The sequence below is a fragment of the Poromitra crassiceps genome (assembly GCF_964638095.1).
Source record: "Poromitra crassiceps genome assembly, chromosome: 12".
NCBI lineage: Eukaryota > Metazoa > Chordata > Actinopteri > Beryciformes > Melamphaidae > Poromitra > Poromitra crassiceps.
In genome coordinates, this window is record NC_139632.1 from 43,292,476 (window position 1) to 43,306,914 (window position 14,439).

Below are 14,439 nucleotides of genomic sequence, written 5' to 3' on the forward strand. Positions count from 1 at the left end.
CCTAGAGATCCATTGTGGGGGGTGAGAGAGAGGACAAGGCAGGAGAGAGAGAGGACAGGGAGAGAGAGGACAGAGAGAGAGGACAGAGAGGACTTTAAGGCAGGGGACTCTTGTTGAATTGTGTGGTTAATTGAAAACTAATTATGTTTGTCTCTGCATAGGAGGGGCTGCATCCTTCAATGGGGGGGATTCATGTCCCTGCTCAGAAGGCACCAGGTATGCTGCCTACATACTGTAACTGGACCCATTTGCAGGGGCTTAGCCTACTGTATGTGTTTGGTTTAGTTCAGTTTTGTCTTATCAAGTTTTGAATAGTGATCTGTTTATTAAGGACAATAAAACCTTTTCGAGTTGTTTGTTGGGGAAAGCCATAACAAAACTGCCTAGAGATCCATTGTGGGGGGTGAGAGAGAGGACAAGGCAGGAGAGAGAGAGGACAGGGAGAGAGAGGACAGAGAGAGAGGACAGAGAGGACTTTAAGGCAGGAGAGAGAGGACATGGAGGAGAGAGAGGACAGGGCAGAGAGAGGACAAGAGGACAACCACTGTCTGACCTCCCCTCGAGAGATGACCTCCCCTCGAGAGAGGACAACCACTGTCTGAACTGTCTGACCTCCCCTCGAACCTGTCCACCCATCCCCCTCCTGTAGAGAGGACAAGAGGACAAGGCAGGAGAGAGGACAACCACTGTCTGACCCACCCCCCCCCACTGACCTCCCCTCGAGAGAGGACAACCACTGTCTGAACTGTCTGACCTCCCCTCGAACCTGTCCACCCATCCCCATCCCCCTCCTGTAGAGAGGACAACCACTGTCTGACCTCCCCTCGAGAGATGACCTCCCCTCGAGAGAGGACAACCACTGTCTGACCCACCCCCCCACTGTCTGACAACCACTGTCTGAACTGTCTGACCTCCCCTCGAACCTGTCCACCCATCCCCCTCCTGCCTTCTAACTCCCTCCTGTCTCCCTTCCCGTCCTCCAACAAAATTCCCTCCTCTGCCATCTATGTATGTATCTCCCGGCCTCCTTCCTCTCACCCTGTTCGCACTCACCCACTCTACTACCATCTCTGCAGGGACTGACCCGCAGAGGAGAGAGGGGAGCAGGCACAGTCCCTGCAGAGATGGTGAGAGTGGATGAGTGAGAACACGGTGAAGGAAGGAGACCGGGAGATGGCAGAGGAGGGAGGGGGGGTGGGGGAGGGGAGAGGGAGGGATGGGGGGGAGAGGGGGGGGGAGGGGGTGGGGGAAGGAGGCCGGGAGATGGTGGATGAGGGGGGGGAGGGAGGGGAGGGGGGGGAGGGAGGGGTGGGGAGACGACTTCAAATCCCCTGCAGGAATCGAACCTGCACCGGGGTTGTTAAGGATCACCGCCTTAACCCCTAGACCATCAGCCTAGGTAACTTACAATGGATCTCTAGGCAGTTTTGTTATGGCTTTCCCAATGAAAGACTTGAAAAGAATTTAGTGTCCGTACCGGGATTCAAACCACAAACCTTTGGGTTGGAAGGCATGGTCTTTCACCACTGGACTACAGCCCAGCTCAAACACACAGAACATTCAGCAAGTCAAATAGATGTGGTTAAGATTAGGGTTTTCTTAACCACCACCATACCCTAACCCAATTGATATGGCTGGTGGGGGGGGTATATATATTTTTTTAAATATTTTGTTTTCAATTATTAATATTATTATTTTCACATTTACTAATCATTAACCACTCTATTCAGGAATTGACCGACTAATCAGCAACTATCTAATGATTAACTAATATATTCACGAACTGACATGTATTAATCATTAAAGAAAAACAGTTAACTACTCTGAGTCTGCACTGAGTGCTCATAAGTGTCAAAATAGAAAACCAGATTCAAACATAGGCAGAATGGTTCCAGGTCCATGTTTATCATACCAGAATGTTAGCACAACAATACAAAACTCACAGCAACAAGTAGACCAGTGGTTTATTGATAGTATTCTGTGACATCACCACACAGACATCTTGGTCTGATTGTAATCAATTAACAGGTGATTACAATCTAATTACACACAGCCAATGAGCTGTGTGTAGTGTAAAGTGCCATATTGGTCGGAAATGCATGTGACATCATGGGAATACTATGAATAGACAAGTCCAAGTGAATCAGTTGTTATTAAGCTTTATACGAGGCGGACGAGTCTGTTGTGGCCTTCACCTTGTCAGTCTCACGTGAGCATGGGTGCCTGGCCAATCCCGGCGCTTGACTGCTGCGTAGGCGGGCACAGGGTGTGGTTGTTGCGTAACCTATGTGCGAATAGAAATCACGCGGATCTGACAGATAGTGCAGTCAGCAGCTATGATAGCACGAGCCAATCGGGAGGAGGAAGTTGGGGGGAGGAAGTCCATATATGGTCCATCCGGTCATGGGGCACAGGACATTATGTCATCACAGGATAATGCGATTGGCTGGCTCTGTTCAAATCTGAGCCAGCCAATCGCGTTGTCCTGTGCTGTTTGGGACCGTGTATAAAAGGCGACCAGAGAGGCTGCTGGAGAGGAGAGGAGGAGCGGAGGGGAGGGGAGGGGAGGGGGAGAGAGGAGAGGAGGGGAGAGAAGAGAAGAGGAGGGGAGGGGAGAGGAGAGGGAGAGGAGGGGAGGGGAGAGGAGAGGGAGGAGGAGAGGGGAGGGGAGGAGGAGAGAAGAAGAGGAGGGGAGAGGGGAGAGGAGGAGAGGGGAGGAGGAGGGGAGAAGAGGAGAGGATGGGAGAGGAGAAGAAGAGAGGAGGGGAGAGGGGGAGAGGAGAAGGAGAGAGGAGAGGAGGGGGAGAGGAGGAGAGCGCCGCCAGGCCAGCCACCCCAACCACCCCAACCTCCAGACTGCCACCACCCAGGCTAAGTGTCCCTCTGCTGGGCAGACACCCAGGGCAGCCACTCCCATCACCAGGCTGCCACCACCCGCCCTGCCCCTCACACTGCCCGGGTCCCACACCCCCGGCTGAGACCCCCCTCCAGAACCCCGCGCACCAGGTGGACCCGGTGCATGGCGCGACGCAGTAAACAAACTCATGTTTCCCTCGTCACCAGTCATGCTGGACATCAGTACAAGTGTGAGATCTTCCCCCTGCAGCATCATGACATTGAATGAAAGTATAGGCTATAATTAGGCTCGTTTGAGATGACTTCTGGCTCGCCTGGGAAGCAGGCGAGAGCAGCCGAGTGCAGTCAGCCAATTAGAGGCAGAGAGGGGCGGGTCATGCCTTCGCCTAGCCTTCGCCATCATGGGAAAAAAAAGATTGCGTCCCGGAGCTAGCCTGAGAGGCAAATAAAAGCTACATGTTACAGAGTAAGCTGACTATCAGTACGTTATTGCACGCATAGGCCTATCTTTACATTTAAACGTTTACATAGCAAAAATAAAAAATAGAAATAGAAGTAGGCTATGTCAGTGTTTTCCCCTGAATAGCTGAGAAAGTGGACACTGTCAATAGTTAGCACTGTGAAGCTGATACAATTCAGGTGGCGGTAATGCAACATTTAAGGATGCCAACCGCCATAAAACACAGAAGAAGAAGCTGAGAAAAAGGAAGTGCTGTGGGGTTGCAGCTGGTGAAAACCGTCTATATGCCAGCTGTCTCTGTGCTGACCAGGGAGTTGGGGGAGGGGCCTAGGATGCAGATCTCGTGCGCATACTGACATGCTGTGCTATATCCCGTGCTATAAACGGACCGGTGAAAAACCTCCACTTTGTCCGCGCTGAATTTCACCTTCAGCATTTGTGTGTATGTGGTCACTCGCTGTGTGACAAAGACACACATGCTTGTCAGGTTTACGTTTACGTTTACGTATTCTAATCAACTGCCATAATCTCATCGTGCATTCCTTAATTTATAACTGGGAACTGGTAATCTTACAGTAATCTTACGGTTCAAAGGTCATGAGCTGGGACGGTGACGTCAACAGAGCTGGTATTTCCCATTCCAAACTCGTAGGAGCCTCAGCAGCCCCGACCTCAAAAATCCAAGATGGCTGCTCCGCGCAATAACAGTTATAATCGTAGTAAATGCTATTTACTAGCACTTCTGTCTTGTTTGTGTTTCATTAAATCAGCTACACACAGCACTGCCTAAAATCGATCTGTGTGGACATGTTGCAGTGTTTGTATGCGCAAAATGCCTTGTTATAAACTGTTATTGCTAACAATGGCTAGCCTGGGTAGTGACTGGATCTGACCGAGAGCTGTCTCGCAACAGTGAACTTCCCAGCTCCAGTTTTCTGCAAATGGAACGCTAACAAAACGGATGTGACGTAGCCTCCACATCCCAGTTATTTTGCGAAAAAGGAACGCACCATCACAACTGTTCATTTAACGCCAAAACACTGAGACCATTTTCTGGATGACATTTGTGGTACAGAGAACTGGCAGCAGAGTGAGACCTCGTTCTTCCCCCCCACTCTCTTGGAGCTGGCAGGGACTCGATGGCAGGGACAGCTGGAGTCACTACACACCTTGGGTCTGTTTCACACATGCAGTGGCTGCTATGAGTGCTATATATGTATTGCATAACATCATCTGAGCAACCTGTCATGAAGTGGATATGAGACTAAAGACAGGCTGCATGGTATTATTACTGTATTACTGCTATATAATAACTATGTAATTATTCTGTACATTGTTCAATCCCTGCCTCAGGCACCACCCGTGATGCTCTTTTAAAGGAACACTCTGCCCATTTTCAACCAGCTTTGTATCATTAGAACATCAGTAGTATATCAGAAAACTGGAAACTGTTTTGAAGTCTGTCATTTAATTTGACAGTTATTGAGTGTTAAAGTGTGGACCAGTGACATCACTGGTCCACACTAACTCAAATTAATAACTCATTAACTCAAATCAACTCTCAATAACTGTCAAACTATTCATCATTCATCTAGTTTGACAGTGATTGAGAGTTGATTTGAGTTAATGAGTTATTAATTTGAGTTAGTGTGGACCAGTGATGTCACTGGTCCACAATTTAACGCTCAATAACTGTCAAATTAAATGACAGACTTCAAAACCGTTTACAGTTTTCTGATATACTACTGATGTTCTAATGATACAAAGCTGGTTGAAAATGGGCGGAGTGTTCCTTTAAGAAGACAACTCAATCAGTAAAAGTAATATGTGGCTTTCTGTCTCATAACCCTCAGCTCATATCTCAGCTGGGGTCGGGGGGGGGGGAGAAACCTGCCACACACATGTCCCCCGTCTCTATGTGGTCAAAGGGTCCATCGCACCACCAAAAGTTCAGTCTGTGCACATCCCAGGTGAAAACTCACAACCTCTCCCTCTGAAGGCAGTTGACATACACAGTGAACCACAAAGGCACTGCCACTGATGCTGTATTTCTCTCTGTATGACTTTTGAAGTGGCTGGCTATAGGTCAAAAAGATATATTTGAGCTTTTAGTGAATTTAGAAATAATTAAGTAGCTAATCTGTGGGTACTTTCTTCTCTTTCCTCTGGCTGTCCATTCAAAACTGACTGAGACTCGAACCCACCACGACCTCAAAAGAGATTGAGGCCTCAATACTGCTGGGCAGCAAGCTAACCCTCTGCGCCACCTCTTAAGACTGGTTTTCTCAGTGGTTTTCACTCTTTCCTCTGGCTGTTACCATTCAAAAGTGACTGAGGGGTGGGCTGACTGTCTGTAGGAGGCGCTCTGTCAGCCAGTGTGTTTCCAGCCACGTTAAAGAGATGGGAGACCGGCTTGAGGAACATCATCTCTCCTCCATCGGGAATCGAACACTCAGCCCATCATGCAGAGAGAGAGAAACTGCAGACACATTCCTACAGAAACTAATGGTTTTGCTGTGATATTTGCAGAGTATCCTTCTGAAATGTAGCATAGGATTACTATAGATCTTCAAGAAACACTTAATCTGACCGGTTTTACCGCTGTCTTACTCACACCACTTATTTATCAGAACAATGCAATGGCAGTTTGAGCCTGGTTACTTGAAGCTTTCTTTTATCATGTGACCTATTTCAACAGAGCTTTCTTCACCTTGTTTCCCCTCGGCTGTCCTCAGCATTTCTCCTGGGACCAAAGGTGGCGTCCTGCAACAGAGGGCAAAGGTGAGCGGAGGGACCGACTGGTGACTGCCACAGGTCAGCCTAATAATCCATCACCTGCAGAAGCCTTACAGGATCTCCTCACAGTTCATTTTCACGTGCCAGCAGATTTCACCTACAACACAAATAAAGAAACTTGCAAATCTCGTCTCTAGTTATATATGGATTTTGGCCCAGGAGATAGCCACCATCTGAAAATAATGGTCCCTGGCTGCTCCCAGAAAATGCCATGCATATCACACAAAATTACAATAAATTATGGTAAAGTTTTAGGAGGCAACTGAAGTCCTTGATAGTTGATTTTGTCCGGATCAAAAGAAGTGTTATCGTGCCAAATCTACTCTAGGGTTTAAAAATGAGGGAACTTGGAAAGATACATGATTGGTGGTGGTACCAGATTTTTTTTAAAGGAACACTACACCCATTTTCAACCAGCTTTGTATCATTACAATATCAGTAGTATATCAGACAACTTAAGTCAAGAAACAATAACCCTGTATAAAGGGGTTCCCAAACGTTTTCATCTTGGGGCCCAAGATACATTTGGAGTGAGAAATAATAGGTGTGGTGTGAGAGAGTGAGAAGACTGTTTGATAAATCTGATTTAACTTTACATCGACATAGAAGTAAATGTTTTCTACCCATCTCTTCCTAAGGCTGAAGGACAGTCTATATTCCATTACTTTCAGCACTGGAGCGCTACAGGCAAATACACAAAACATCAGTGAGAAGTGTGGTATCTTTAAAACATTTATTTTGAAATACGTTTTCCTTTCTTTTTGCATAAGTGCAAAATGCACCCAAACAGCCACCTGAGGGAAGTCTACATCTTTAAATAAAAAACAAGCAAAGTGTACATTTATAGTACAAAATTCTCTTTTTAAAAAATTGCACAGTTTGTAATATAATATATATTCATATTTTCCATTTTAAACAAACTTTAAAATAAAGGCTCAGAAAGTAAACAAAATTCACCAAATGAAAAATAAAAACATTTTTCCCTAGAATTTAAAGCTGAGGAAACTTGAGACCCTGTTTTCATTTGTGTCCACCATAAATATACATATTTATATTTATATGCAAGTCTCTTTACATATAGTCTCTGTGCTAGTGTTTGACCAGACAATCAAAATTATTGCAAAGTAGTAAAGTTCTACTATAAAACATTGGGGGGAGGGGAGAAATAAAAGCTTCTTTCGGCTCGACGTTCCATAAGTTATGCGAAAAAATCTGGGTTCTTTTCCACCCCGTTGTGTGCGTGTGTGTGTGTGTGTGCATGTGTGTGTGTGTGTGTGTGTGAGAGAGAGAGAGAGATTGTAACAGAAATTTGTTGGAATCCCTGGTTACACAAAGTTTTCTGTTCCACAAATTGTGTGCATTTAAATATTCCCAACGAACAATCCAGAACTCCAGTTTTGCTTTTTAAGCAACAACACGTTTCCCTGACTTTTTCCGTTTAATTTCCGAACTGCGCGCCGCCCCGTCCCGCCCCCACCCCGGTCAGCGTCTATAGGGGTGGAAGCCCTGTACGTTGTGGTTCTGCCCCCGGCCGAAAGCGGTGGCGGCAGACTGGGGGGTGGCGGTGGGCTGTGCCGTGGGGGCGCCATACGCGGCAGTCGGCTGGCTCGGGTCGGCGAAGCTGTGGCCGAACGCACTCAGGTCCTGACCGTAACCTGCAGGAGAGACAGACAAGAAGAGGAGACGAGGCTTCAGCTACACATCAGGCAACGTGCGGGGAACAGCCTTCACTTCTTAAATTATGTTTAAGTCAAATGGCTTCAGTTAAATTATCACTATTTTGATGTTAAAAAGGAAAAATCCACCCTTTGATGTTCTTACACTGTTAGATATCAATTTCTGTTCTTAACTGCAGTCCAGTAATTATGTTTCGGAGGTTTTGAAGTGCTATAATTCACTTTTTTAGTGTATCCACTTCAATTCAACCTGCCTCGTCTAACTCTTACTTCAGATTTGTGACTTCCTACATTTCCCAGAATGCCTTTAAACAACCCCCAGAGAGGGTGAACTTACTGCTTTCAATCATAGGTGGGTCTTTTTGACGACCAACAGCTGTGAGTCAGCTGTTGGTTCGACATGTCTGATCGAGGCCCCACTCCACCTGTCTCTCTGCTGTGTTGTATTCTGCTCTCTCCTGCTCCTGTATCTCTGCTGTGTTGTATTCTGCTCTCTCTCTCCTGCTCCTGTCTCTCTGCTGTGTTGTATTCTGCTCTCTCTCTCCTGCTCCTGTATCTCTGCTGTGTTGTATTCTGCTCTCTCTCCTGCTCCTGTCTCTCTGCTGTGTTGTATTCTGCTCTCTCTCCTGCTCCTGTCTCTCTGCTGTGTTGTATTCTGCTCTCTCCTGCTCCTGTCTCTCTGCTGTGTTGTATTCTGCTCTCTCTCTCTCCTGCTCCTGTATCTCTGCTGTGTTGTATTCTGCTCTCTCTCTCCTGCTCCTGTCTCTCTGCTGTGTTGTATTCTGCTCTCTCTCTCCTGCTCCTGTATCTCTGCTGTGTTGTATTCTACTCTCTCTCCTGCTCCTGTCTCTCTGCTGTGTTGTATTCTGTTCTCTCTCTCCTGCTCCTGTATCTCTGCTGTGTTGTATTCTGCTCTCTCCTGCTCCTGTCTCTCTGCTGTGTTGTATTCTGCTCTCTCTCCTGCTCCTGTCTCTCTGCTGTGTTGTATTCTGTTCTCTCCTGCTCCTGTATCTCTGCTGTGTTGTATTCTGCTCTCTCCTGCTCCTGTCTCTCTGCTGTGTTGTATTCTGCTCTCTCCTGCTCCTGTATCTCTGCTGTGTTGTATTCTGTTCTCTCTCTCCTGCTCCTGTCTCTCTGCTGTGTTGTATTCTGCTCTCTCCTGCTCCTGTATCTCTGCTGTGTTGTATTCTGCTCTCTCTCTCCTGCTCCTGTCTCTCTGCTGTGTTGTATTCTGCTCTCTCCTGCTCCTGTATCTCTGCTGTGTTGTATTCTGCTCTCTCTCTCCTGCTCCTGTCTCTCTGCTGTGTTGTATTCTGCTCTCTCCTGCTCCTGTCTCTCTGCTGTGTTGTATTCTGCTCTCTCCTGCTCCTGTATCTCTGCTGTGTTGTATTCTGTTCTCTCTCTCCTGCTCCTGTCTCTCTGCTGTGTTGTATTCTGCTCTCTCCTGCTCCTGTATCTCTGCTGTGTTGTATTCTGCTCTCTCTCTCCTGCTCCTGTCTCTCTGCTGTGTTGTATTCTGCTCTCTCCTGCTCCTGTATCTCTGCTGTGTTGTATTCTGCTCTCTCTCTCCTGCTCCTGTCTCTCTGCTGTGTTGTATTCTGCTCTCTCTCTCCTGCTCCTGTCTCTCTGCTGTGTTGTATTCTGCTCTCTCTCTCCTGCTCCTGTCTCTCTGCTGTGTTGTATTCTGTTCTCTCTCTCCTGCTCCTGTCTCTCTGCTGTGTTGTATTCTGCTCTCTCTCTCCTGCTCCTGTCTCTCTGCTGTGTTGTATTCTGCTCTCTCTCCTGCTCCTGTCTCTCTGCTGTGTTGTATTCTGTTCTCTCTCTCCTGCTCCTGTCTCTCTGCTGTGTTGTATTCTGTTCTCTCTCTCCTGCTCCTGTCTCTCTGCTGTGTTGTATTCTGCTCTCTCTCCTGCTCCTGTCTCTCTGCTGTGTTGTATTCTGCTCTCTCTCTCCTGCTCCTGTCTCTCTGCTGTGTTGTATTCTGCTCTCTCTCTCTCCTGCTCCTGTATCTCTGCTGTGTTGTATTCTGCTCTCTCTCTCCTGCTCCTGTATCTCTGCTGTGTTGTATTCTGCTCTCTCTCTCCTGCTCCTGTATCTCTGCTGTGTTGTATTCTGCTCTCTCTCCTGCTCCTGTATCTCTGCTGTGTTGTATTCTGCTCTCTCTCTCCTGTTCCTGTCTCTCTGCTGTGTTGTATTCTGCTCTCTCTCTCCTGCTCCTGTCTCTCTGCTGTGTTGTATTCTGCTCTCTCTCCTGCTCCTGTATCTCTGCTGTTGTATTCTGCTCTCTCTCCTGCTCCTGTATCTCTGCTGTGTTGTATTCTGCTCTCTCTCCTGCTCCTGTCTCTCTGCTGTGTTGTATTCTGCTCTCTCTCTCCTGCTCCTGTATCTCTGCTGTGTTGTATTCTGCTCTCTCTCTCCTGCTCCTGTCTCTCTGCTGTGTTGTATTCTGCTCTCTCCTGCTCCTGTATCTCTGCTGTGTTGTATTCTGCTCTCTCCTGCTCCTGTCTCTCTGCTGTGTTGTATTCTGCTCTCTCTCCTGCTCCTGTCTCTCTGCTGTGTTGTATTCTGCTCTCTCTCTCCTGCTCCTGTATCTCTGCTGATGTATTCTGCTCTCTCCTGCTCCTGTCTCTCTGCTGTGTTGTATTCTGCTCTCTCTCCTGCTCCTGTATCTCTGCTGTGTTGTATTCTGCTCTCTCTCCTGCTCCTGTATCTCTGCTGTGTTGTATTCTGCTCTCTCTCTCCTGCTCCTGTATCTCTGCTGTGTTGTATTCTGCTCTCTCTCTCCTGCTCCTGTCTCTTTGCTGTGTTGTATTATGTTCTCTCTCTCCTGCTCCTGTATCTCTGCTGTGTTGTATTCTGCTCTCTCTCTCTCCTGCTCCTGTATCTCTGCTGTGTTGTATTCTGCTCTCTCTCTCCTGCTCCTGTATCTCTGCTGTGTTGTATTCTGCTCTATCTCCTGCTCCTGTCTCTCTGCTGTGTTGTATTCTGCTCTCTCTCCTGCTCCTGTCTCTCTGCTGTGTTGTATTCTGTTCTCTCTCTCCTGCTCCTGTCTCTCTGCTGTGTTGTATTCTGCTCTCTCTCCTGCTCATGTCTCTCTGCTGTGTTGTATTCTGCTCTCTCTCCTGCTCCTGTCTCTCTGCTCTGTTGTATTCTGCTCTCTCTCTCCTGCTCCTGTATCTCTGCTGTGTTGTATTCTACTCTCTCTCCTGCTCCTGTCTCTCTGCTGTGTTGTATTCTGTTCTCTCTCTCCTGCTCCTGTATCTCTGCTGTGTTGTATTCTGCTCTCTCCTGCTCCTGTCTCTCTGCTGTGTTGTATTCTGCTCTCTCTCCTGCTCCTGTCTCTCTGCTGTGTTGTATTCTGTTCTCTCCTGCTCCTGTATCTCTGCTGTGTTGTATTCTGCTCTCTCCTGCTCCTGTCTCTCTGCTGTGTTGTATTCTGCTCTCTCCTGCTCCTGTATCTCTGCTGTGTTGTATTCTGTTCTCTCTCTCCTGCTCCTGTCTCTCTGCTGTGTTGTATTCTGCTCTCTCCTGCTCCTGTATCTCTGCTGTGTTGTATTCTGCTCTCTCTCTCCTGCTCCTGTCTCTCTGCTGTGTTGTATTCTGCTCTCTCCTGCTCCTGTATCTCTGCTGTGTTGTATTCTGCTCTCTCTCTCCTGCTCCTGTCTCTCTGCTGTGTTGTATTCTGCTCTCTCCTGCTCCTGTCTCTCTGCTGTGTTGTATTCTGCTCTCTCCTGCTCCTGTATCTCTGCTGTGTTGTATTCTGTTCTCTCTCTCCTGCTCCTGTCTCTCTGCTGTGTTGTATTCTGCTCTCTCCTGCTCCTGTATCTCTGCTGTGTTGTATTCTGCTCTCTCTCTCCTGCTCCTGTCTCTCTGCTGTGTTGTATTCTGCTCTCTCCTGCTCCTGTATCTCTGCTGTGTTGTATTCTGCTCTCTCTCTCCTGCTCCTGTCTCTCTGCTGTGTTGTATTCTGCTCTCTCTCTCCTGCTCCTGTCTCTCTGCTGTGTTGTATTCTGCTCTCTCTCTCCTGCTCCTGTCTCTCTGCTGTGTTGTATTCTGTTCTCTCTCTCCTGCTCCTGTCTCTCTGCTGTGTTGTATTCTGCTCTCTCTCTCCTGCTCCTGTCTCTCTGCTGTGTTGTATTCTGCTCTCTCTCCTGCTCCTGTCTCTCTGCTGTGTTGTATTCTGTTCTCTCTCTCCTGCTCCTGTCTCTCTGCTGTGTTGTATTCTGTTCTCTCTCTCCTGCTCCTGTCTCTCTGCTGTGTTGTATTCTGCTCTCTCTCCTGCTCCTGTCTCTCTGCTGTGTTGTATTCTGCTCTCTCTCTCCTGCTCCTGTCTCTCTGCTGTGTTGTATTCTGCTCTCTCTCTCTCCTGCTCCTGTATCTCTGCTGTGTTGTATTCTGCTCTCTCTCTCCTGCTCCTGTATCTCTGCTGTGTTGTATTCTGCTCTCTCTCTCCTGCTCCTGTATCTCTGCTGTGTTGTATTCTGCTCTCTCTCCTGCTCCTGTATCTCTGCTGTGTTGTATTCTGCTCTCTCTCTCCTGTTCCTGTCTCTCTGCTGTGTTGTATTCTGCTCTCTCTCTCCTGCTCCTGTCTCTCTGCTGTGTTGTATTCTGCTCTCTCTCCTGCTCCTGTATCTCTGCTGTTGTATTCTGCTCTCTCTCCTGCTCCTGTATCTCTGCTGTGTTGTATTCTGCTCTCTCTCCTGCTCCTGTCTCTCTGCTGTGTTGTATTCTGCTCTCTCTCTCCTGCTCCTGTATCTCTGCTGTGTTGTATTCTGCTCTCTCTCTCCTGCTCCTGTCTCTCTGCTGTGTTGTATTCTGCTCTCTCCTGCTCCTGTATCTCTGCTGTGTTGTATTCTGCTCTCTCCTGCTCCTGTCTCTCTGCTGTGTTGTATTCTGCTCTCTCTCCTGCTCCTGTCTCTCTGCTGTGTTGTATTCTGTTCTCTCTCCTGCTCCTGTCTCTCTGCTGTGTTGTATTCTGCTCTCTCCTGCTCCTGTCTCTCTGCTGTGTTGTATTCTGCTCTCTCTCTCCTGCTCCTGTCTCTCTGCTGTGTTGTATTCTGTTCTCTCTCTCCTGCTCCTGTCTCTCTGCTGTGTTGTATTCTGCTCTCTCTCCTGCTCCTGTCTCTCTGCTGTGTTGTATTCTGCTCTCTCTCTCCTGCTCCTGTATCTCTGCTGATGTATTCTGCTCTCTCCTGCTCCTGTCTCTCTGCTGTGTTGTATTCTGCTCTCTCTCCTGCTCCTGTATCTCTGCTGTGTTGTATTCTGCTCTCTCTCCTGCTCCTGTATCTCTGCTGTGTTGTATTCTGCTCTCTCTCTCCTGCTCCTGTATCTCTGCTGTGTTGTATTCTGCTCTCTCTCTCCTGCTCCTGTCTCTTTGCTGTGTTGTATTCTGTTCTCTCTCTCCTGCTCCTGTATCTCTGCTGTGTTGTATTCTGCTCTCTCTCTCTCCTGCTCCTGTATCTCTGCTGTGTTGTATTCTGCTCTCTCTCTCCTGCTCCTGTATCTCTGCTGTGTTGTATTCTGCTCTATCTCCTGCTCCTGTATCTCTGCTGTGTTGTATTCTGTTCTCTCTCTCCTGCTCCTGTCTCTCTGCTGTGTTGTATTCTGCTCTCTCTCCTGCTCATGTCTCTCTGCTGTGTTGTATTCTGCTCTCTCTCCTGCTCCTGTCTCTCTGCTCTGTTGTATTCTGCTCTCTCTCTCCTGCTCCTGTATCTCTGCTGTGTTGTATTCTGCTCTCTCCTGCTCCTGTCTCTCTGCTGTGTTGTATTCTGCTCTCTCTCCTGCTCCTGTCTCTCTGCTGTGTTGTATTCTGTTCTCTCCTGCTCCTGTATCTCTGCTGTGTTGTATTCTGCTCTCTCCTGCTCCTGTCTCTCTGCTGTGTTGTATTCTGCTCTCTCCTGCTCCTGTATCTCTGCTGTGTTGTATTCTGTTCTCTCTCTCCTGCTCCTGTCTCTCTGCTGTGTTGTATTCTGCTCTCTCCTGCTCCTGTATCTCTGCTGTGTTGTATTCTGCTCTCTCTCTCCTGCTCCTGTCTCTCTGCTGTGTTGTATTCTGCTCTCTCCTGCTCCTGTATCTCTGCTGTGTTGTATTCTGCTCTCTCTCTCCTGCTCCTGTCTCTCTGCTGTGTTGTATTCTGCTCTCTCCTGCTCCTGTCTCTCTGCTGTGTTGTATTCTGCTCTCTCCTGCTCCTGTATCTCTGCTGTGTTGTATTCTGTTCTCTCTCTCCTGCTCCTGTCTCTCTGCTGTGTTGTATTCTGCTCTCTCCTGCTCCTGTATCTCTGCTGTGTTGTATTCTGCTCTCTCTCTCCTGCTCCTGTCTCTCTGCTGTGTTGTATTCTGCTCTCTCCTGCTCCTGTATCTCTGCTGTGTTGTATTCTGCTCTCTCTCTCCTGCTCCTGTCTCTCTGCTGTGTTGTATTCTGCTCTCTCTCTCCTGCTCCTGTCTCTCTGCTGTGTTGTATTCTGCTCTCTCTCTCCTGCTCCTGTCTCTCTGCTGTGTTGTATTCTGTTCTCTCTCTCCTGCTCCTGTCTCTCTGCTGTGTTGTATTCTGCTCTCTCTCTCCTGCTCCTGTCTCTCTGCTGTGTTGTATTCTGCTCTCTCTCCTGCTCCTGTCTCTCTGCTGTGTTGTATTCTGTTCTCTCTCTCCTGCTC

At 48.0% G+C, this 14,439-nt stretch overlaps 1 protein-coding gene across 2 annotated transcripts in view; it reads right to left on the reverse strand.

The window, feature by feature from the left end:
* Positions 1-6,870: 6,870 nt before the first annotated feature.
* LOC310785853 (DAZ-associated protein 1-like) overlaps positions 6,871-14,439 on the reverse strand; it is a 35,483-nt gene continuing 27,914 nt past the window's right edge. For both annotated transcript variants that reach the window (XM_083647012.1, XM_083647011.1), the window contains one exon: positions 6,871-7,767. In XM_083647012.1, coding sequence (XP_083503138.1) covers positions 7,595-7,767 — 173 coding nt within the window. In that variant the 3' untranslated portion in view covers positions 6,871-7,594. The remainder of the gene's footprint in view (positions 7,768-14,439) is intronic.